General features: G+C 38.2%; 1 protein-coding gene across 1 annotated transcript in view; it reads left to right on the plus strand.

Moving 5' to 3' along the window:
* The window catches only part of CCDC93 (coiled-coil domain containing 93), a 51,288-nt gene extending 26,261 nt beyond the window's left edge, over positions 1–25,027 (plus strand). Inside the window, exons 12-23 of the mRNA XM_055718253.1 lie at positions 1,524–1,640; positions 5,962–6,024; positions 6,222–6,295; positions 6,826–6,907; positions 8,195–8,266; positions 9,353–9,424; positions 9,697–9,805; positions 12,976–13,058; positions 17,269–17,306; positions 18,670–18,754; positions 22,538–22,651; positions 23,833–25,027. Of these exons, the coding sequence (XP_055574228.1) occupies positions 1,524–1,640; positions 5,962–6,024; positions 6,222–6,295; positions 6,826–6,907; positions 8,195–8,266; positions 9,353–9,424; positions 9,697–9,805; positions 12,976–13,058; positions 17,269–17,306; positions 18,670–18,754; positions 22,538–22,651; positions 23,833–23,886 (963 nt within the window). The 3' untranslated portion in view covers positions 23,887–25,027. The remainder of the gene's footprint in view (positions 1–1,523; positions 1,641–5,961; positions 6,025–6,221; positions 6,296–6,825; positions 6,908–8,194; positions 8,267–9,352; positions 9,425–9,696; positions 9,806–12,975; positions 13,059–17,268; positions 17,307–18,669; positions 18,755–22,537; positions 22,652–23,832) is intronic.

The following is a 25,027-nucleotide window of genomic DNA, read 5'->3' on the forward strand; positions in this document are numbered from 1 at the left end:
TCTCTTGCATTTCCAGTTTTCTTGATTTGCACATTATGCATATTAGATAGGCTAATCATATGATGAGGAGGATGGAGTCTTAGAATGCATGACATGATGAGGGAATGTGACGACTAAATTAGAGGAATAAGTAAATCTGAATGTGTATTTCTTGAATAGTTCAGTGTTACAGATGTTGCTTAGAGGCATTTTTTTTTCTTTCCCAACAAATGGAAAGTACCCATGTGACTTGGGTTAAGATATCTGAGTCGGTCTTTTCTTGCTGTGGATGTAAAACTAACAAATCATTAAGCTGCTCTTCAATATGAATGACACAGGAAATGGAGAAGAGGAAGACAGGTTTTGCCTCTTATTTTTATTTAAAATTAAGCTGTTAATGAAGACTGGCTCTACCCGTCTGCCTAGAGTGGATACCAGGAGCAAATATGAGTGAGGAGGATTTCGTACTTCCCGTAACATTTTTGCTGGTTGTACATTGCAGCGGTTGTCAACATTTGATAATTGTTCAAAAAGCACTTGGTATTGAAGTCTTTGACAGACTCTGCAAATTGACACCTGACATACTTGAAAATTAACAGTTTTTCTAATGAAATATTGGAAAATGGATTAACTGGAAAAAGAAGTCAGAGTGCATGAGGGAAATTACCAAAACAGATGGATGGAGTATTAAAGTGAGGACTTCCAAAAGGTACAAACACTGTTGAGGCAAATAACCACTTAGACATCTAGCTATTACTGAGTTTCACTCATTCTTTTGTCTATAGCAAATACACAATTTCTATTACAAATACTATTCCCAGTAAGGAATGCTTCTGGCAGCTTTCATTTCACAATTCAGAGAGAACAGGAGACTGGAGCCAGATTGCTATCTTCATTATGTATTTGAGACACTTTCTTGGTAATGCGTGCTGGATTGAGTGGTTTTCAGAGACTGGTGTCAGTAGCACACACACATGCACAAAAAAAATGCTTGAAGTGCTAAATGTATCTACCACACCAAGTATGTCCTTGTCATTCAGCATAAAGATGCATCCAAACTAGTATTTCAGAATCCAAATATACAATTTTTCAAGGCTTTCAATTCTTTCTATAGTTCTATATATCTACTTATTGGGGTATGAAGCATCTCTGATTCAACAAGGTCAGTAAATACCACTGCTTAACATAGTTTTAGCATGTTTTTGTATTTTCCACTTAAGAACTCTACCAGGTTTAACTGCAGCACGGATGCAAAAACTTTGTTTCTTCTAGTATGCTGTAGTATTTTTCCACCTGTCTCAGGGCACCTGACTTCATTTTTAGCTTGCTTTACCTGTTACCTTTGCGATCCAATTCAATTGTTCAGCCACTTCCTTATCTTGATGCGAGATAAATCAGGAATGCATTCTTTCTGTTGGATAGTGTGACACAGTTCTTGATAAGGAGTATCACAGGTTTATTCTACTTTGGCATTTCCTGAGCTATTGAAGAAGCAAAAAGTCATGGCATGAGGTCCAACAGGCTGTTCTTACTGCTTATTTTAGCAATCTGAGCTTTCTGCTGAGGAGCGACCAGAAAGGCTTGGAGCTGCCCAGCAACATAGAAGGAAGGTGGCATCTCTGAATAAGCAGATTTTGCAAAAAACGAAACTCCTGGAAGAGGTAAGTATTGTGTATGTAATAAAGAAGAAAACATTGATAAATGTGGTTGATCACAATGTTTTTGCCATCAAGAAAAAAACTTGCAAGCTATCTTCTGTACGAGCAATTTGTCATGCTGAACATTCATTTCAGCATCTCTGAATGTCTTGCTTGCACATTTATTACTAAGACAATGTGGCTGATTTTATATTAAAAAATTGTATAGCCCTGTCTGTGAGGAAGGGGCTAGCTAATCAAAACATGCTTTTCCTTCCCCCCCACCCCACCTGTCTTGGAGAAAAACAGAGGAAGTATCTCCATTTGACTACTTAGCTATAGTGTTGAATGGGCTGTTTCCATGATTTTAAGAAACAATTTTGGAGGTTACTCTATAATGTGCTAGAAATGGCTTTTTATTACATCCTGTCTTTCATATGAGCCAGCTTGTCTCAGGACTGACTGTGGTGGGATTTTTTTCTTGCTTGTTTGTTTGGGGGTGGTTTTACACAGTCACTGCTTGGTTCACATCTTCACACTTATTTTAGGGGGGCAAAGGCTCTTGCATTTGTGCGCATACTCTGTAAGTAGGAGCAAGAACCACCATTCCTGTGTTTTAACCTACTTGTGCTATTGCCATTTAAACCTAGAAAAGAACAAGTGGAGAAGTTACGCCATTAATGAAATGTTGCTTTTAATTATGCATACTGCTGTAATCAGCAACATGCTACCTCTAGCTTGCAGAATTTGGTGAAAAGATAGTGCATCAGAGTCCGTAATTGGAAGAGCTTGCCAAAAGCAAATATACTTGAGGAAAAACTGTGGCTGACTTCTGTGGTTGATACTCTTGTCAAGTACAGCGCTGCTCCAGCAGCCTTCATCTGTTTTTTGTTTTGCTCTGCTCTTGTCAGCAATGTGTTAACGCCTTACATCTTGACTGGTTTTGCCTATTAAATGTTGGGGTACAGGGGCTCCAAAAGATAGCGCTGTATAGCATGTTTTATGAGGCAGTAGAGTGTTCAGTCTTAGAAACAACAGAGGTAGAAGAATGGTAGTTTTGAAAGCCTTACCTACTATGGTGTAACTATGGCAGCACCAGATTTTTAACCTCAGCCACTTACTAGACCTGACTTTTTTTAAAATTCTACTTTTAGAAGAGTCTTTAACAGTACATTAAAGTCTTCTATTTAAAGGATATTTATTCCTTCAAGACTTAAATCTCCTTTCAGTAAAGCATATGCTGTGAACTCTTCAGTAAGGCATGTTTTTGAATCTCTGGCTAGCATTCAAGTAATACTAAGTTTAAATAAAGCTATAGAAATAAAACCTATGCACAAAAAGTTGGAAAGACTAATTGCCTATCCTGCTCTGTGTTTTTTCTCTTCTTTTTTCCCAACTTTAATAAAAGCTTTATGAAGAACTGGTGCAGTTTCTTCTTACTTTATTTTGCACAAAGAAGAATTTTCAGAGGGTAGAGAATGACAGTTTAAGTGGTAAATATTAGAACGCATTTCCTTTGGAACATGCTGAACAAGGGGGTGTTTTTTGTTCTTCTTAAACTGATGCATTTCTTGTGTTGCCCTATTGGTATGCCTCATCTGTTAAAAATGGCATTTTTTCCATAGTCAATAACCCTGTACAACTGTTAGTTGCACTGTATGTTGAATGTAAACCATGTCTGTCACAATTTCTCCCTGTTCTAGAGTGAAATACTAGGAAGTATTATAATATACTGAAATTAAATACACATTGACTTATTTATTTCACTTGAGTTTGTATTCTTTTAACACTTTGGTAATACGAGTTTTCCATGTCTATGTCAAACATAACTTTGGTGCCTTGTCAAGATGCTGACTGTTATTAAAAAAAAATACTGACAATACCTAGCATTTAAATTCAGGCTGATGTGTCAGGCTCCCAAAATCATAATATGGGCTTACAGAGAGTTAAATCCTGCATGAATTCCCATGTTGGTTTGAGTGTTTTTCCTGAAGTAGAAACAGAAATTGCAGAATGAGATCTTTGGAATTTCAGGAGTGCAGGGAAAACAAGAGGATGTTCAGTGTATCCTAAGTCATTGCAGTGTGTTTCTGTCACACATCAATTCTTCTAAACCACGATGGCTATGAGACGGGCATATGAGGGAGATGTGTTGTGTGTATGTTGTAGAATGGAGACAGATGCAGGCTCTTCCAGCATCTGCTCTGAGCTAAGCAGGTTGCAGACTTGTTCCGGATAAGATGCTTTGTTGTCATGACTGACAAGTGTTAAACACTGCCCTGTTGTAACAAGGGGCAAGCTTGCTCAACTTCAAAGATATTCTAGTACAGTTCTGCAGCTTTTGGTTGTGCCCACCAGCTCACATCCATCTGCAGTTTTTCTGCAGTCAGTATGTAGGCATACTGGAAGCGTGCTTAGTTTGAATTTTTTTTAAAGAAGTGCAGTACCAGAACACTGCACCACAGCCCTTGCATTGGGAGAACAGTTGGTGTTCTTGGAGGCAGTTGGCTCAAGCGGGATTTTGGGGAGGACAGCCCAGGTACGGTTGTGTAGGAAGAGTAGCATTAAGGAAACTGTGACAGCTAGCTCAGGTTTCAAACAACGAAAAAGTGCAGTAGCACAGTTCCCCACTCCTGCTGTTTCCTTGATGTTTCTTGCCTAGTTGAGCAGTAGGAGAGGCTGGTAAATGAGCTTAGCAGTTGTGGGTGGCTTTTGCAGCTATTCTGTGTTGTGCTGTTATGATCTGGAAAGCAGAAAGGATCTGACAAAGTCTATGCAGCCTCAATGACTGAAATGTTCAAAAGCATTTTCCTGTAACAGATGGCTCCCATTCTAGAGAATTGTAGCATATTGTGGCTACTGAATTAGCAATACAGAATATGCCTGTAACTAGATATATGCTGACTGGATTACATCTTCGTGCCTGGTGCAAGTAATTTCCTTTACCGGCTTCCCTGGCGTATGAATGAATGTATTTGCTTGCTTTCCAGTTACTGCTGAGAAGAAAGCAGTTTGGGGTGGGCAGGAAACATTGTAAACCACACAAAATTGATGCAGTCATTACTTTATTACAGATCTTCTTCTAACTGCCAAACAAACTTCATAATCCACAGGAAAACTTAAGTATTTCTGAATCTGTTATCATGCTATTTGTCATTTTAGCAGTTAAGAGCTGTTTAATTCTGGGTTGCTATTTCCAGTACATATGTCTCAGTGCTGAGTTTTCATGTGGGGGAAAAAAGTACTGACAGCTATAACCCAAATATAATCCTTTTATCACTTTAATAAAAGTTTCCTGGCTAAACTATTTTTTTTTTTTTTTTTACCACTTGCCAAAGACTGCTTTTGAAATCAGTGACAGTCAAGACCCCACTTTTAAAACATGTTTGAAGTTCTGGCTTTGGTACTGCAGTAAGTTTTGGCAAGAGTTCTCATAACAAATAGTTCTTTAATCTTTAGGTCAGTGTTCGTGAGATGTGGACTGCAGGCTTATAATTGTTTTGGGGTTTGCCCACCTACTTATAATTCAGTCTGTTGGTGAATTACTGGTGAAAAATATGGAAAACAATGAAAAAAGCTGTCTTTTTATAAATTTGGTTGTGGAAAGGGATGAGTCACAGCTCTGTGTTGTGAAGAGCAGCATGAAAAAAGTGGAACAGAAACCGAAATGTGCGATTCTTTGTTTGCAACACTTCTGCTCTACTTCTGTAACCCATGTCCCATTTTTGTTGTTACGATTTGCAATTTAATCTTTATTTTTTATAAAAGGACTTTAAAAAAGGATTTTCTTCTAAAATTAGCCTTTATAAATTATTGGACAAGTGAAATATCCAGTGGTGTTTTGCTAACTGCCTTATTAGACTTCCCATATTTACACAAAATCATAAACCAGCTTGCTTATTTGCTATGAGCATGTCTGTGGTATGGTGCCATGGCATTTCTATGCAAGTCTTGAATCACCCTGACTTACTTGGAAAAGTATGAAATGGGACTCTTTTCTTTAGCCTAGTGTGAAACCAGACCAGTGTAACTGGGCTCGATAACTTTGAGCAGTTTAGGAGAGATCCTGTCTAATAAGTTCACATTCTGTTCACATCTATCTTTGAAAAGCTGCTGTTTATTCTGGGACCTAATACATGTTTGCTGCTGTTAATTAAATATTCAACCAGAATTCTTGTAATCAAATGCTCTTAGAGTAGATGACAAGAAAAGATGGTGTTTGTGATGGTTGGTGTATTGTTTAATAGACAACCTTTATTAACAGCTCAAAAATTGCTATTCTCTGTTACAGGTGTAATTGACATGAATACAGAATCAAACTCTTTTTCTTTCTCTTTCATAATAGTTGCAAGCTAAATGTACTGATCTGCAGGCAAAATGTACAGAAGCAAAAAAGACATTAACAGAGGTAATCCTTCTTTGGTTTTCTGTGTACTGATTCTAGCAGAATCATTTTTGAGAAGCTCTGTGTGTGGAGTGATGTATTAAATGGTGAAGGCTTTTGACAGCTTAACTCGCTGATCGCATGGTGTGGGAATGCTAAGTACCTTGAAATATTTTATGTGTGGAAGTGTATTTCAATTGATTCCTAATTGCAACCCTTAGGTTAAGAGTTACAGTGAAAAGCTGGACAAGGAATTGGCAGCCTTAGAAACAATAGAATCCCAAGCAGATTCTAGGTAAGTTTCTTCCTTTGTGACCTGTGAAATTCTGAAAAATGGTGGTTTTAAAATGAATCATTGAATTTTTCTTGCTTTGTCAACCTTAATAATTAAAATTTAAAAATTAAATAATTCTCCAGCTTGCTTTCTAAAGACAGGAAAATATTACCATAGTGTTCAGTCAGAATGAAAAGTGTCGATCTGTAGTTGAAAATAATTGTAGGTGTTTAAAGCAGAAAAACCCTAGACACGTTTGACAAGTAGATGAGGCCTTCCTGATTTATTTTCTTCATATTGGAAGCCTTCAGCTCACATAAATTAAACAGGAGTCTTTCTCAAAACCTCCACAATAATGAGGCCAGAACATAGCAAACACATCAAAATACTCTTGTGTAATACTACATTTTTATTTTGACTTTTGTATATCAGTGGTGATACTTGGGGTTTTAATTTACACAGATTTTGCTGGACAAATGTCTTTTAGTTCTCATCTGTTTATAAATTAGAAAGTAAAAATCTAATGTGTCTTACTAGATCTTCAAATTTAGCTTATTACAGAGTCTGCGAGCGCTGGTGGCCATGAATGAAAACCTAAAAAGCCAGGAGCAAGAGTTCAAAGCACATTGTAGGGTAAGTTTCAGTTTCTTAAGTAAGGATTCATTTAAAACTTGGTAAATAAGCATTATACTTCTTCCCAATTTGTTGTGTTGTGTGTGTTTACTGGTAGTTCCAGGTTTATATTGAATATTGCCCCCGGCTTGATTTGCAGCAGAATTATGGACAATTGCTCAGTTCTGCAGTGTATTGTATCTGCAACAAGGCTGAAGACCAAGAAGGTTGGAACTAGATCAACTAGCTGGACTTGCCCCCTGCCTTGGAGCAGGGAGGTGTAAGGAAGGCTGCCAAGGCATCTGAGTTTCTGTGGCCTTCAATGTGCCGTTGTGCCTGAGACTGTCGTACAGGGCAGTTCCCAAACATGGAATGCCGGATCAGCCTTACCCTGGTCACAGCTGTGGCTCTCCTTGGTTTCGTTACCATTCTGCTGAGAGCAACTCAGGGCGGGTTGATGGGGAGCACTGACACCTAAACTTGCTATTAGGTGGTACTAGATACCCACCTGTGCTACTCAGAACCTGGAATGGATTGTCTCTTCTTGGATAATGCAGCCAACACTGACTTGAGGGGAGGTACAGTGCCAAGAGGCGGGCTTCCTGAAGGCCCTTAGCCTTGGAGCAACACACCAAAAAAAGACAAGACTGAGATGAAGCTATTGCAGTTTTCAGGGCGTGTTTCAGTTTTACTGCATAATAGCTGTTTTGCTGTTTACTGCTGTATTTATGGACTGACTAGAAATACGGTTGGAGAGAATAGTTTTCATTTTCTACCGTTTAAACGGTAACGGATGGGATTTAATAGAACGAAAAGCAGTAAAAAGAAGTGGTGCCCTGAGGTGTAGACTGAGCATAGGAACCTTGTTTTCCCATACATACTCCTTTGGAAATCTCTGAAGGATTGCAGTGGAAACTACCTTGCAAGTAATTTTAGATTTGTTCGTTTCTAGAAGTGCCATATGTTGCAGTCCTGTGTCGTGCTGTTACTGTTGTAATACTCCTTTGCTTCTTCAGTCTCATTTTCGATGTCAGTCATTAGTTGTCTAAGCTGGATCTAGTATATTTGAAAGAGAGAAATAAATCTGTTCCCATGTTTGATAAAAACAGACAGTTCTATGTAATGAGTAGTAATGGATGCCTTACCCTTAAGTAGGGAATGCTGTTTAATCTCACAAATTTAAATATAAAGTGTGTGGTCAGCTCCACAATTTTGTTCAAGGTGTATGTTGTCAAGCTTCCTGCTCTCCCCTGTTAGGAAGATAGGTCTCAGTTAAAAGCTGCATAAATTTGTTTGTTTGTTTTAAAGGAAGAAATGGAGAGACTTCAACAAAATATTGAGAATTTGAAAGCTGAGGCAGTGGAAAATGGGGAGGAACAGGTAATAGCAAATGTCTATATTCAGCGTGTTTTAAAATGTTGGTTTAGGTCCTGAATTTGGGAATGTACTCATAAGCATTAAAGTATCTGTTGCAATCTCTGAAAAAATCTGTTCTTTCCCCCCTGGTAGAGCCACAGTTCAGACTAATAGTCGTAGAAATACAATAGACTGAAAATAGCTGTAATGTTCTTCATTATTCTTGGAGAATCCATGGGGCTAACTCACGGGTGGTTTTTTGTGCATTTTACTACTTTCTTTGTGGTACCTGAGGAAAATCTCTGGGTATTAAAAGCAGTGCATAGCTCTGACAAAAACAGGCCTTCTTTGGAAAGCATGTTTGTTTTGGTGGCTTTTTTTCCCCCCCTAAAAATGGATTTTGTTGAAGGATGAAAGCACAGGTTTTCAGTGGCTCAGTACGTCGCATATCATGAGCAGCTGTCAGAAGTTAGGCTTTAACACAAGTGCATCCACACTGATGGCAATGAATAATGAATGAACAGAAAAGGAAAAGCTTGAATGACTTGTGTATTTAATGGGTAAATATTTGATACATGTATGCCTCTGAAATGAGGTAGATTACAGGTTCCATGATACTGCTGTCGTTCTGAACACAGCATGAAAAAATTAAAATGTAAACCTAAATCTTAAATTTTTAGACAAGAAAAAATTATCTTAAAAGTCCACAATCCAGGATTCTAGAATACTTCTCAGAGGAGGGTTTATGTTCTGTCCTGGACTATGTTTATCCTTAACCCCTGCCACTGAATCAAAGTATAAACATTTAGACAAGGAGTATGGACAATCTTCCAATACGTATCTTCATTTAAAGTGTGACAAATCTTAAAAGCTAAAATGTCAAAAGTTTAAAAGCTAGCGAAATGCACTTGTTTACAGTAAAAGATGTCAGGTTTTTAATGCAGATTCTGAGTCATTGTTAAAAAAATAACAGCAAATGGTGGTGTTACTGTGGGAGCCATTAAACAGAAGACAGGCAAATATAGAAAACAAGCCCAGTCTGCACATTTTTGCACTACAGCCCTCATATGCTGCTCTAATACACAATTCTATCGGGCTCTCAAATTCTAGGAGCCGAACAGGATTATAGAACAGCAGTACAAAACTGAGAAAGATAAACTTCAAAAGATCCGGCTGTTACTGGTGAGTAAGTCTGTGAATTTACTTGTACAAAATTATCGGCAATTTTCTTATCTTGTAACTTCTAATACTTCTTTTTGTTTTCTAATCTTAAAAAGTTTTTTTGTCACAAATCAATTAGGAAAAAAAAATTGAGCCTTAGCCAATGCGCTTTTTTTTTTCTTAAATTATGTAGTAACAAGGTATTGCTGGGGCAAGGTGTGGGGGGCCTTCATCCATTTTAAGAAGAGAGCAAGAAGAGGCTTTGTTTTCTCCCCTCTTAACTTTCTGTTCAGGCACGAAGAAACAGAGAAATAGCCGTTTTACAACGCAAGATTGATGAAGTACCCAGCCGAGCTGAGCTAACGCAGTATCAGAAGAGATTTATTGAACTTTACAGTCAAGGTATGTATATCAAGCAAGGAGCATCCTGCTGAAGGCTTAAGCCCTGAAAGGTGGGCCGTTTCATTTTGAGCGTATGGCATGTAACAACAGCACTTGCTAATTTTGTGCTATTTTAAGGGTCTTTTGGTATCCATGTCATACGCCCTATTTTCAAGGTTTTATAAGCTGGTGATAAAATTTTCCTAAGGGTGGAACTTGATGCACAAAATCTCTGGAGTAAACTGTCTGCAACAGGTTCAGTCGTTTAGGTTAATGACCACTGTGTTTAGGAAGTCCTTAATTAACCATTTACAAGTGAGGTTGCTGTAAATTTGAGTTGTGTTTAATTAATTGCTTTTAGCATTAGTTCGCTTTCATTGTTTTCATTGACATGAGATACGTGGTTGTGGACCACGCTACGTCAAAAACTATGAAGTAAAGGCAATTTCTTGAAGAGAATGTTTTCTTTCATTTTTTACTTATAAATACCCTGCAGTATCTTGGTAAGATCAGAGTACAAATAGTCCTTAGCTCTTTTTTTGTCTGGTAAGAAGTTACAAAATGGGAAAATGTGCTCATCTGACTTTTTTTTGGATAGATATGTGTTTGCTGTGCATGGGTATTACTGAACATGCAAACTGAATACAATTTTAAGATTGTTCCGTTAAACTGTTAACAGACCAGTACACTTGCTGGTGTATATTTAATGTAGCTTGTGTATTAGCATAAGCTAAAAAAAGTTTCTACCAAGGAGAACTAGCAAATGTTTTAAAGAACCTCTGCATTCATTAAATATGTGTGTGAACCAAGCTCTTGAAGGTTGAGCAGTTCTAAATTGTTGTCTAACTTGGATTCAAATCCCTTGGCCTGGCGAGAGGCATCTGTAGTGACATAGCTGTGTGCTCTCTGCCACGTATGGTGTCTAACTCAATGCAGAGAATAATGCACTTAACTGAATACAAGTCCAGTACTTCCTTCCCCTGGCTTTGCTTCTTATGTGCCATGCAGTTTATTTAAACAAGTCCAGCTATAAAGACAGTTTTGTTGTCTTGCATTACATTTCCGATAGATTGCTTTCTCTGTCATGTCTAAGAGAATTCAGACAAATAACCTATGGTCAGAGCATCTACCTGCTCAGAAGATGGAGGTTTCATTTATATACGAAGTACAGAAGGGATAAGGTCAAAGAGACTTCTTCAGCTTTGGGTGTAGATTTAAGGTGCCTTGAATTTTATGGGACTTCATTTTCTGTAGCACAAAATGTGTGTAGTAACTTAGATAACACACTGCTCAGTTGTGGCCAGGAACCTGCATTGTACAGGTTGAGCTTTTGGAAATAAGAGCTGAAAATCTCTAGCAAGCCTTTCTGTGAATGGTGGTATTTTTTTGGAGGCTTTTCATTTAGCCAGATTCAGGCCATCTTCAGAGTTGCCACAACCTGGTTTGTGTGGGGTTTTTGTTTGGTTGGGTTTTTTTTTAACTTTGATTCAAGGGGTGCTTCTTGTGATCTTCAGTGATGCCTTCCAACCTCTGATTCTGTACTGGAATGCTTTTAGGTGCCAGTATTCTGTGCTTTAATTTTGACCTAACTGATCCTCCTCCCTTGAAAACATTAAGCTGTGGTTGTAAGAGAATAACTGAGGCTCTTGGCTCCTTCTTCCTCTTCTTTTTGTCTTGCCTTACGTGGGCCGTGGTGTGTGCCCGTAAGGCTCCATAAGCTGGCACAACTTTCTAACTTGGTGGAAATCCTGAAAAGTTTTCTTCTGAATTGGTGTGTGGAATCCACTCATAAAAGATCTGTGACTACCAGAGTGGCTGCAAGAAAGGGAAGAGAAGGTTCTTCTCTTGGGAAAGGCCTCTTCCATTTGGCAGCAGTCCAGCAAAACCCAAACTGATTAAGACAGCACACCTGAAGTAAGCCTGTTGGTGATCTTTGTGCTCGTGCAGTTTTTCAAGGAGCAGCCTGATTCCAGCCCTTGGAAGAATCTTTGTGCAACATGCAGAGCAGCCCTTATTAACTTGTCAACCTATCCCAAGCATTCCGGAATTCCTCGGTGCTTTCCTGCTCCTGGTACTCAGTAATGTAAAAGTGGAGGCTACTATATGTGTATACCATGTGTCACAATCGTACTGTGGCAATGAGAAACCTCTTTAGTCCCGAACGTGTTGCTACTGCAGCAGTAGCCACTGCTGGATTTCTGTCACTAAAAGATTTGGTTTCAAGCTGTGGGTTACTGTTGGGCTTCAGCTGGAGAACAGAATTGCACAAATTGGTCAGGATTTCTTTAAAAATGTGGATGTTTAGTGACATTGTGATATGGGAAGGAGGTCATGCTGTCTGTAAATGGTTCCATTCAAAAACTTAGTCCAGCGCATCGGTTCAGTAGAGATTTTATTTAAAGATGGCAACTTGTTACCTTTATAGTTTAATGTAATGACCACGATTTCACTCTGGTTTATCTTTTTTAACCCATACTTTTTTTCCAGGTCAGTGGTTCTAGACAGTGCTTAACATATTAACCATAATTTTTGCCAGCTGTCCTTCACTGTTGAACTTTTTTGGGGAATCACAAATATCTTGGGTGTCCTTAGGCATTGAAGAATGAAAGAACAGATGAATACTTAGTAGATTTGAGTATCAGTCATCATCTTGTAGGCCCAAAGGCAATGTATGCCTGAGCCTCACCTTCCCCACCAAGCTATGACCAACGCCCGCTATCATAACCCAAGCCAGACAGTATTATTTCAGCATGAATAAACTGTAAGAAGAGAAAAAAGGCTTTGAAACAGTAAAAGCTTGCTTTGGGCATCTTGCACACGTGTAACTTGAAATAGGTACTATAATGTAGCAGCACAGCAGACTGTATGGTGTAAGGGTGAAGCTTAGGAAGGAAGGGGGAAACAGACAGTAGTAAGGAAGCACAGCTAATGGTGCCAGCGTATGTTCACATAAAGGTCTGTCAGCAGTTGAGGCTAAATTTAAACACTGAGCTGTGGAGTTCTCATAAAATCTGATAGCTGCAAACCCTGCTGGAGATTTACATGCGGGGGAATATTCTTCTAGAATGTATTAAAGAGTGTGTTCTGTTATTGATAGTGGAAAGTATGTTATATAAAGCCTATGAAGTATTCTTACAGATTCCATTTCACTTCATGCTCTTTTATTATTCTGCCCTTCTTTTTGTTTGCAGTTTCAGCAACTCACAAAGAAACGAAGCAGTTCTTTACCCTTTATAATACACTGGATGATAAGAAAGTATATTTGGAAAAGGAGGTAAGAAAATGTTATTACTGTTTTCTAAATATTCAGGCTGTGGAGGAGATAAATAGTTCTTACCTGGCTTTCACCTATATTCAGTCCTGTCAGAGTAGAGTTAACAGTCTTTAAGTAAAAATGAAACAACTGATTCATAAGAATATTTCTGCTGTTGAGGGGGAAATGGTCTGTGTTGTAAAAGAAGTGCTATTAGTACAGTACTGCACATTGTGTTCACAAAACATGAGTAACCTTTGAGTAGCAGATATCTGTCTTGGTATCACAGGACCAAATTACCCTCTTTTTCTCTTTGGTCATCATCTTTTTATTCTGAACCAATGCTACAGTCGGTAACTTGGGAGAGCAAATTCCAGCTGCTCAGCTGTCAGCAACGTTAGAGTTAATTCTTGGGGTCTGAGCCTGCCTACGCTACAGTTGCTGGTGATTCTACTGCATCAGGATCAGAAGAGTAGTTTTCATGAAAGTCACTTGTTTTTTCCCATCCCCTCTCTTCCTGCTACATAGAGTTCACATCTTTCTTGGGGATGACTTAATCAAGATATTGCAATTTTCTTTTTATACAATGGCAAGCATGTGACTTTAGTAAAGGAGAAATAGGAGCAGTCAAGACTCTAAAAAAATTATGAAATTACTTTTAAAATACATAGTGCTTTGATACTTCAGGCTTCTGTTTGTCCTAATAAAATAAGAACCGATTAGTTAGGCTTGCATTACTTATATATATTTTAGTTTGTGAAACAAGCAATAGTCACATTTCTGACTGTGTAAATACACTTTATGTCCTGGTTTTGAAGATGCAAACCATTTCGTTCCTTTAAGCAGCTGATTGTAATACATGTGCTAGGTAGTTTTCAGTTTTCCAATTCAAAAAAGTCACTAATTTATGTAGCTTCTTTAGAGGGTGTGCGATCCTGTCAGTTGCTTGTTGAAGGAGTAGGTTTAAATACAGAAATATTCTTTGAACACTTAACCTATGCTGCATGTACTGTACCTGTGGTAGAACTGTGAGGAGAGGTAGTTTGGGGGGTGGGGGTGGGGAGCAGGAGGAACTTTTGGTGGGCAGCAGCCCTTCAGAATAATGTTAGGCATGTACAAGAGAATGTTCACTGGGGAAGAAAACCCTCCTTCATCTGTTCCTGACTCTCCTACTTAGTTCTACAGTAACTGAGTACAGTATCCTTGCTTCCATTTTGAAAACCTTAAAAAGTACTCCATCTGAGTCTGCTGGAAAGCTCACCAATGTTCTACTTCTGTGCAGAACTTAGTACCTTTTGCTATGGCAAACATACAAAGCTGGGCTGCTTACAGATTTTCTGGAGGCCAGGATGATGAAAAAACCCCCATGACCCAGAATACTTTTTTCACGCTAGCATTCTAGACCTTCCCCAGTTTACCCTGATAGAAGTATTTTAAGGTATGACTGCAGTGTCAGGGTAGATCTGGCTCTTTTATTTTGTGGAAAAGTACTATACTGTTCTATGGATGTTGTCAGAATTCAGGCTGCATCTCCATAAATTCAGAAGTAACTTCTGTGACCTAAGTGATTCAACAACACATGTAAATAATATATGTAAAACCATCTCAAGTTCTATGCTGAATTGAGCCTTATGGCTTTTTTTATTGGGGCAGGGGGTGTGTGTGTGTATATACATATATGTATATATATTTTTAGTTAGGTCAGTGAGCAGTACAAAGCAGGATCTTACCAAAGTTTAACCTGGGGTGAATTTGTCATGTGCTTTACCTAATTTCTGGGAGAGGTTTCAGTTCAAGGTGAGACAGTGCCTACCTGATGGTCCCTAAGATACTCAAATTATCTTGGAATTAGTGGTGTAACTTTTTCATCTCCTGAAAAATACCATTATGAATTTTCCTTGAAAGTTTTCTTTCAAGCATCTATTTCTATCAAACCAACAGTGATGATACCATGTAATGTCAGTTACATAGTGAATATTCTGGAACCCTAGCCGCAAAACTTGCGTGCCTGTGCAGGAGCGGGTGGTACAGTGGCTGGCAGTGGTCCTGGCGAATGCCTTACCTAAGTCTGTTAGATCAAGAGCTTCTTTTAGCTTCATGTCAATCACCAGAGAGGTCTAAATATCTTCTGATGCAGTCTTAACTTTGTTAAATGTATAATACAGTTGAGGTTTCCTTGTGTTGCTCTTAATATTTACTTGCTGAAACCTTAATTATAATATCTAGTAATGTACAAAAGATGCCTTTGGCATCTGTGCCTCATAAAGATTTCTGGAATATTCTTGTGCTAGTTCTTGTCTTCCCTCTGCTGCCCCCCACCCCTTTCATAAAATACACTCAGCATAATTGCGTTAAAATAACAATAGCAGGAATTGTTATACAGTGGGATTTTGGCTATAAAGGTTGTAGTTCTGACATGAAAGGTGTCTGTGTAGTTCAGCTGTTAATCATATTCTGTGAAAGATTAATTTTTAAAATACTTTTAAACGCTTTTTTTATAGAATGCCTTTGACTTGGGATTTATACGCTAGTTTTGCTGTTTGTAATATAAGACATCAGCACTCTTACTGTACAGTAGTTGTGCAGTTACTTTTCATGACAGAATGTTTTGCAGTATAAACTGTAATTACATTACAATAAGCATGCATTTAAGAAATACCTTGAGGCAGGGATGTGGACTTAGCAAATATTGATGGGTCATGCAATAATTTCTTTCTTCTGAGTAACAGGAATTCTTAAGCATCTTAGCTGCCTCTGAGTCTGTTCAGAATTTGTTTGAATTTTTCAGAGAAAGGTCAGGAAAAACTACAGATTCTGCCATGCATGTGCTTGTCACTGTCTCATTCGGAAGATTTTAGATTTGGGAGAAAGCAGTTTAGCTTTCTGTAGCAGTGGGGCAAATGATTGATTCTGTTTGGAACGCTTAGGTTTGCTTAGTACAGAACACTTTCAAATATTCATCAAAAGGAGAAACTGCTTGGAAGGTTTAACCACAGGTCTTGCAAGAAGTATTTAACACCAAGAAAGAATCACTTTAATTGCTACTTGGTGAATTTTAGTGCTCTCTGCAATTTATAGAAAGCAAGAAAAAATCAAGGTGGTTAATAGAATATGCTCCACATTTAGTTTAAACAGTTGGAGGAGTTTATAGGGAGCGCAACAAAATATTTCTGTGACGCTGTTTCTGTCTTGATTCAGTGCAGTGTTAGGATCTTACAAGAGAAGCCATACACATGAAATGCTATTCTGTATTTTTTAGAAGTTAATCTTGTAACAGCCTGTAAAATACGTGTAAGCCAAGTGAGTAATGATGCATAGCTCTTTGGAAACCTTTAAAACTCTTTTGCACAATGAAAACTGTGCAGAAATTCACCCGTTCCTGGCATGCTTGTTGTCTTTATGGTATTGTGTGGAGATACTGGTTCCAGTCTCTGAAGCAAAAGTTGGGGTGTATGTGGTGGTCTGTTTGTTTGGTTTTTTTCTCCCCCCTTGCCTCTCCAATGCAATGCTTTGCTTTAGATTGGTGCTCTTGTTGCAGCTTCTTGACAGAGCTAAGCTGCTAATAGCTTCAAAACCAGCATCTTCAGTACTGTTAATACAATCTGGGTTTCTTTTGTTTGGGCAGTGAGGAGTTACTGCTTAGTTCTTGGTTTTGTGGGATGTTTTTGTTTGTTTGGGGTGGTTTTTAAAATATATTTCTGCATTTGCTATCCTGTTTTGGCTTGTAAGCATAAGTCAGGGATATGCCTAAGTGAAACAGTTCTGCCTTATCACTACAAGTAAGACTAATTACGCAAACCTAACAGCCACAACATATGCTTGTGCACTGTCACTGTTGAGCACTGGATGAGTACCTGTTAAGTTACTTATATGTCAAGTTTCAACACATGTTGAACACATTTATACACCATTTTACCTCATTGCTTTAGCTTGGAAAGTCATCACACCAGAAAATTCTCAGTGGTGTAATTGGGTGTCGGTGAAACTAAAAATCTCAGTTGTGGTCCAAGGCTTCTGGTTTCTGTGGCCCCTCCACTGGGATAGATTTTACTAATATGAAAGGATTGTGGTTTCTCTTCTGAAAAAGCTCATGGTGATTTTTCATACAACTGGCTGCTTGTCAGAGCAAAATCTACGTAGTCAATTTTCTAAACTAAATTTCATTTTATTGAAATCTCATACCAGAAAGGACAAATGTGTATTTCTTTTTTTTTTTTTTTCTAATTCACAGGTTAACTTACTGAATTCTATTCATGACAACTTCCATCAGTAAGTAATGGTCCTTTTTCTCTTGGTAGTTGCAATAAGTAGTACAGTTAGTTGGAAAAATGGCAGTGGGCATGAGTTATAGAGACTTTAAAATTGTTGGAAGTTTTTATGAACGTAAACTCCTATTAACTCTGTTTAAGCCAATGTTTGGGGAATCACAGACTTGGAAATGCCTAACTTCTATAGCCAACATATGTTTTTAATATGTGGCTCTTCAGTTGCAGATGTGGAAAGAAATTATTCAGTCATCATTTTCCTGGCATTAATTTAAATATTTTTCTCAGTTTTGTGAAGTTGTGGTTATTACATTAGTTACAAAACACTAGGCTCAGACATATTTCAAGACATGTTTATTATGAACTAACCCTATATTTAAAGGTTTTGTTATAGTGTGAAGTCTTTACGTAAAATCATGGTTCCCTGGGAAGTTTGAGGTCAAAGATCCATCTATGGTGCAACTGGCGGTTATTTTTCTCTGGGGTTTTTTGACTTCAGAAAAAGTCCAGTATGAATTTTTGTCATAGCAGTACAGTTCAGGTGTGTCATGGGGGAGGAGGTGGTGATTTAATAGTTTTAAACAATTCTTGCTATTACATCTTTTTATAATTCTGCTGTGAAATTCTGAGCTTCTCTTTTTTCTTGTGTCCTGTGTTGGTCAGAAATTTCAATATTCTTATGATTTAATTTTTTCCTCCCCTATTGTGATATCTAAAAGTTTAACTTAATTACTGGGTTTTGTTGTAATTATTTCCGATGTTTTTCTTTTGCAGCAGGGATTGTAGATTTGTTTTGCTCAGTGATGAGATTCTTTTGATTCTGTCTAGGCAGTAGAAACCAATGCTGTAATTGACAGCTGGGTTTTAGATTAGCTTTCTGTTGGGTGGGTGTGCGGGGATGATTGTATTTTCTTTGATTTATTTTTCTTCATAATGTTTAAGACGTGTTACAAGTCTAAAACCACATCTGGGCTCTCCCTGTTAAGGAAATCATTTTTTTTAGAGTATTTTCTGATTTCCTAGTCTTCTCCTAGTTTTCTTGATATTCACGACAGCTGCTATTCTTAAAAGCTTGTGCTTTTAGTTAGTTAATAGCTAATTCTTTTTGTACAACATAGGAGAGAAAGGAACAGACTTTAACTGACAGGGAGAACACTTCTGGTGAGCTCTGTAGTCTCTGTTCCCCTCTTTGATAGTTTATACCAGTGGAAGAGCTGCACTGTTACCTGAAGTCAGTGATTAAAAAGATGAATTGTTACACAGCGCACTCAGCAGTGTGACTTCTTGGACATCGGTAAATATGCAAGACGGCTGTAGATGACGTGTTGTCCCACATCCCTGTCAGTTGTTACCTTTTTTCTTTCCAGAGCAATGGCATCTTCTGGTTCTCGTGAGCAGTTTTTACGGCAGATGGAGCAGATTGTAGAAGGCATCAAACAGAATCGAATGAAGGTCTGAGATTCTTCTCACTTTCTTTGCCAGAACTTGGGAGTTAATTTCAGAAAAGCCTGTGCGTGGAGAGATCCACTACGTGAGGTGCAAATTAAGCAAGCAACTAACAATTACTGTTTCTTTTCACATTCTTAAGAAACTTCTCACTGCTAAAATTGTAACGAATAGAGTAGAAAAGAGGTATTGTAACACCTCTCTGCTGACAGGAAGCTTATACCCCTTAACTTCACTATTGCCGCTGTAGTGATTTAGATACTTGAAACAGCTGTATGTGACTGAAGTCAGTGAGAACTCTTCCATTTGGATTGCACGGGTGCAGTCAGACCTGTGTCCCAGGCACGGTTTCTCAGGCAGCTGGAGCTGATTGAAGCTGCTTTCTGCTGCTGAGGAGGGTCAGCAGCACCTCCCAGAGTCCCAGCCATCAGCTGCCTTTGGCCCGGGCGCAGGGCTCATCTGATGCTGCGTTGAGTCAACTCAGGTGTTTCTGTTCTTTTTTATTAGAAAAGGCAAAGCATTGCTGGTGAGCGTGTTGTGTCCGTGGTGCAAGTGAAGGGGGTTTGTGGGTCAGCAGAGCCCCAGTGCTCGTGCAGAGAAGACAAAACTGTTTCTGGTAACATCTGGGGGCTGTTCTGTAAAAGCACAGCCTCAGTGGACTTGGGGCAGTGCAAGCATGAGGTCCAGCAGCTGCTCCACATAAAGCTGTCTACAGGCTTTTGCACATTGGCACACAAAGAATAGGCTTAAGTACTTGGTAATGGTAGTTGGTAACTTGTAGCTATTGTGGTGTTTCACTCTTTTATTTTCATAAGTGAACATATACATAGTTTCTCAAGTCTGGTAAGGGGGCTCTGAGATGCTTTTCTCTATAGAGCCAGAAAATTCTTGGTAGTGGATTATAGCTGTTCTTTATTTGAGTTTAAATGGAAGTATGATAGACCGTGACTCAATATATACTAGAGGGTATACTGAAAGTGTGGTCTGTCCAGGTATTGGGCTCTTTTTATCCCGATAGCTAAACAGAAACTTCAAGTACAAAATATAAGTATGTGTATATAGAAAAACCAGAATGGGATGCAACTCAAGCTGTTATAAAGCTTTTTTCCCTAATAAACTCTACTATAAAAATATGACGTTTACTATAGACTGCTGTGTTTGGCTAGTTCATTGCCTTTTTTTGCAATGAATTATTTTTATTTGCTTGACCTCTTATTTTCAGAGAGGACAAATTGACAGCAGAAAGAATAGTGATATTGGTGGTTGTATGTATGGATCATCTTTCTGTCTTCAAGGTTGTTGACATAATGAGTGACTCAGCATCAAACAGATTATGAAAATACTTTTGAACAGTGCAATTCTGACTAGTGAAGATGAGCTTGAAGGTAGTTACATTTCTTTCTTTTGGTAGAATGACGTTATTTCAATTGCTGCAGCAAGCAACCGCCCCAAATTGAAACTGTCCAGGAATTCAGTGTTTTGTTTTCTGTTTTATCCTCTGTTACGCACACAGAAGTGGGTAACAGCACAGCAAATGCAAGGAGTGAAAGCAGACCGAGAGCTCTGCTGAGACTTACTGTGGGCTCTTGCAAATTTTGAAGTTCATAAAATCATTCTGGACTGTATTACTGTGTTCTCAAATGGAATCAAAAGTTTCAGATGCTTCTTGTGAGAGGGAAGTGAATGGGAGCTATAATGTGAGATGGCTCATTATTTTGGGGGAAAATACAACTTCAGCATCTCTGATGATTACTGAAAGCAGTGGCAGCTCACATAGCTTGTGCTGTATTCCTGCACTAGCAGTTTGGCCACTGGCATATTGTGGGAGAGGTCACAAGTGACATTTTATTCCTAGTTTTAGGTGTCTGGATCAGCAAAAGGTGGCAGTTACAATTAAGGAGAAAAACAAGTTTCTGAATGAGAAAGCTAAGTTCATTCTCAATTCAGAGAAAAAAATGTTATGATGGGGTAGATAATCATTTAGTACCTTCTGACAGTTGATTTCTCAATGCCAGTGAAGATACTGACAACACATGGATGCAAAGAAAGTTTTAACAGTTTGCTTGGTTCCTTGGGGAGCAGCTGTGCAGCAAAAGGGAAGGTTTTCTTATTCTTCCCCTAGGAAATGTCTGTTGGGTGACTTTCGACAGACAGGCTTAGTTGTATACTGCAGGGATTATTCAGCCCAGTGATGATTTGGTCTTACCTATTTGATTTCTGTCTGAAGTGCATTAGAAGTGCTCACAGTCAGTTTCACAATTCACTCCTAAAAGTGCATCCACTTCAGTTGTTTTCTGTACAGCCCTGAAGACCTTGTGCCTGAAGAGACGTTTCAGTTTTCAAAGCCCATCATATTGTAACCGCATCATAAAAGGCCTAAGGAGAAATTGGACATACTTGTTATGGGGACCAGTAACCTGTGAATAAGCAGTTCAGTGTGATTACAGATATTCATGAGACTGTCCAAGGACAGAGGAGGGAGGAGTATGTCAAGGGATTTGTCATAGTCAATGCATAAGGGAAGCAATTTATCCAAGGGTGGTAATCCTTACCTCTTTACAAGAATTTAGTTCCTAAGTGTTTCAGCAGTGCTGGTTTTAGCCTCATCTTAAAGGAAAGGGATGCATGTGATAATGTTTTGGGTTTTTTTTTCTGCATTAACACATTTGATGCTGTTTCTTCCTCAGGCATAACTTTAAAAACCTGCTGGCCCTGATGAGTTATGTTAGGAGAGATTCCCTGGTGTTCTAGACAGCAGCTGGCTTTGTAAAGGAGACTTACCTTGTTAGCAGTGTTCATACCCAGAGAAGGTTGGGCATCTGCTCATTTCTTTTAGGTATAAGAATCATACACGATCAATGCTGATGTATAAATCTAGAAATGCAACAAGTTCTGCTGCTGTGGAATTACCTGCATGTTTGAGTTTTACATTATTCTTGCAGGTTTTGGAATTGCATTTTTCCCTGTCAAAATTCAGGAGATGAAAGCCTGTCAGAGAGAATGCAGAAATAATTTTGGGGGAGAGGAATGCAACAGGAATTTCTTACGGGGTTGTGCCCTAGCACCAGAGGGAGGGATGGAAAACATTTTCTTTAGACAAGCAGCAAACTTGCCCGTGATGCTGTAATGGAAGAACTTCATTAGAACTACCCTGGAGAGGAAAGCAGTCTGTTCTATATAGTAAGAACCAATCCCCTTCACATTTAGGGGTTTAAATTATGTTTGACACAACTTTTGGCACAAAGAGAAAAGATAAGATATTCTTACAATACCACAGAAGTAGACACATTCTTGTAAGACCACATAAGTGTGCGTCTTGAGCTAATACAGCATTGCATAGGAAGGCAAAGATGTCTTCTGCCCTCGGTTTGATACAACTCACAACTAAAACAAGATCTCAGTGTTGCATCAAAAAAACTTTTTATTCTTTTTTCTTTTTTTTTTTTTTTTACATTACTTTCACTGTGTCATCATTGCAGTAGGATTGTTCAGTGAGCAAGATTCCTGTGATGTGAGCCTTAGTTTAATTCTAAATGATACTTATAGTGCCACTGGTACTCAGACTTCAGCATTAGGTTTCTAATCTTTTTTCTTTTTCTTTTTTTTTTTTTTTTTTTAAAGATCTGGCCTAAATGTTTGTCTCATTTGAAGCGCAAGCCAGGGGTTTAATTCATGAAGCATCTGTCTCCCTTTGTCTATTATAGATAGTTGTTCCTTATGCAGTATATACGTGTGTGTGTGTATTCCTTATGCAGTGTATCGTCTCTTATCCTTCCTGTACACTAACAGATGGAAAAGAAGAAGCAAGAAAATAAAATGCGAAGAGACCAGTTGAATGATGAATACTTAGAGCTTCTAGAGAAACAGAGGCTTTACTTTAAAACAGTGAAAGAATTTAAAGAGGTAGGAATGTTTTTGCTAATGTAAACTATGAAGTGTTCAGTTACCCATTTTGGCTTGACTTGTGCATTAATACTGATAGAACATTTATCACACCATGTTTATGGTGTCTCTTTGTGATTATCTCCACATGATTCTTGGACTCTGAATTAAATTCTGGAAATCCTTTTTTCCCTGATAGACTAACACCCTTCCATGTTACAGGGGAAGGATAATTTGTTACTGAGCAAGTTGTATATTTAGGTTTCCAGATGGAATCTCTTGGAGATCTATGAGCAGTTAAGTATTGGAGCAAAGAGTTGTGGCAATGTGTGTGAATAAAGGAGGGAATCTGGAGTCTCAGTAGTTATAAATACCTTTAGGAACCAGCCTTGTTTTCTTAACTACTGTGAAAGCACTGTTTAACACTTCATTGATTTAGCCTTTCCTGAGCTTTTCATAATCATGTGCTTCTGTTAATTATTGTCTCCATGATAACAAATGACAAAGTAGTGCTGTCAGGCAGAATTGTCATTTGGCTTCAGATGTTTGAGGAAAAACATCTTTTCATAATTTGTTCTGGGAGAGTTTCTTTCTGTTCCATTCGGACAGTACTCTGGGAGAATAACAGGGACTGTTCAGCTACTATTCTGATACACAGAATTTTGTGTCCTAGTTGCAGAAGTTAGGTGGAAGTTGCAGTTGTTGTTGGGGGGCATAAGTAAGCCATTTTTCTTCCACTGCCTTGTGAGGGAACTTCTACTCAACCTTGCTGTCCTTCGAAATCATTGAAGTCATGGTTATGGTACTGAAAACAGGTGGTACGTACTTAGGTAAATACATTTCTGAACCTAGAGTGTTCCCCGAACACTTAACTTTGAAAACTATCTAGTCAAGTTCCAGATCTCCTAAAAGTAACGTCAATTGCAGATTTATTCAACTTCCAAGTAAAAATGTGTATTTGCTTTAGCTACTTGTAACAACTTAAGACAAATGGTCAAGCAGCATTCCTTTTGGCTGGAATGTCACAGTGTTTAATGAATATTACCATTGGAATAACATCCTGGATGAACTGGAATTATCTTCAGCTCATCACTCACTCCATTTTGGAGAACTTTCAAAATAAAAGGGTTCAGTTTTGCTGATGTGAAGAAATAACTAGTTAAGAGCAACTACCTCCTCTTCTGTTCACTTTCTGTTAACAGGAATGCCGTAAGAATGAAATGCTGCTGTCCAAGCTGCAAGCCAGTTGTTCCTGAAGAACTCCAGCTGGTGAAGCCTATAGATGATTGTTCAGTCCACTGAATCTCTCTTGTGAGGTGACAGTTATAACTGCAATGTAGATATATATAGGTATATATAAAAAATGTATACACACAGATGTAAAAATCTGGGGTTTTTTCCAGTATGTATTCAGTTTTACATTCCTTCATGACATGGTTGTATTATTCATTATTGCCTCCACTACACAGTAAAGAGTTAACGCAGTACAGAAATAGAAATATTGTCTAATTTTATTTATTTGGGTTTGGGTTTTCTTCCACAGTAAGGACAATGGAGATGGTTTTTTGGTTGGAGATATTTTTTGCGCTTTAACACTGAATTAGGTCAAGATTCTGGAATAAGTAGATACGTACTGTGTAACATGTCCAGCACCGCAAGATGAGCATTGCATTATGCAGTGGTTTGTTAATTTTGGCCAAAAAACTCCACAGAATGAGATTCTTGAAACTCTCTTCACCAGCTAGTAACTTCACATTATATTAATTTACACTCTAGCCATAGATGAGATTCCAAAGGATAAAAATTAATTTCTAATGGTTAAAACATAAGAAAATGGGAACCTGCCTTGGATAATTCCCAGTGTAAAATTATAGATCTCTATTTTTATAAAGTCTAGCTGTTGTATAAATTTCTTTGAAATTACATTTTTATATATAGAGAGCGTGCTTGTTAAATTAATAGCTCCAGGAAAAAACACCTTAATCACTAGGACTATCATGTTACCTCTGGCTGGGATGAAAATCAAAGCCTGCGTTACCTGTAATATAATGAAGATAAAGATTCAGACGTTCTGCTCAAATGAACTGATGGCTCACCTCCGAAGACAACAACCTATTTACCCTGCTGAAGATTTGCCCTTGAAAGTTTAGAAACTTTGTGGAGCACTTTCTGAAACATTTTTCTATCTGTATATACAGTATTTTATAATTCAAACCGTTGCTTTTTGTACTTAACACCAGGATTTTGGACTGACTTCTTAATGTACATCTTAATCGCAGGACATCTTTCCTTCAGGAGAAGGAAAACCATGTTCTTTTTTCCCAGTAACACTGATGACAGTCCTGTTTGATTACTTTCTATGGCAGCGAATATAAAATAAAGAACGTTTGGAATCCA

Source organism: Falco cherrug, chromosome 8 (assembly GCF_023634085.1).
Source record: "Falco cherrug isolate bFalChe1 chromosome 8, bFalChe1.pri, whole genome shotgun sequence".
NCBI classification, from domain to species: domain Eukaryota; kingdom Metazoa; phylum Chordata; class Aves; order Falconiformes; family Falconidae; genus Falco; species Falco cherrug.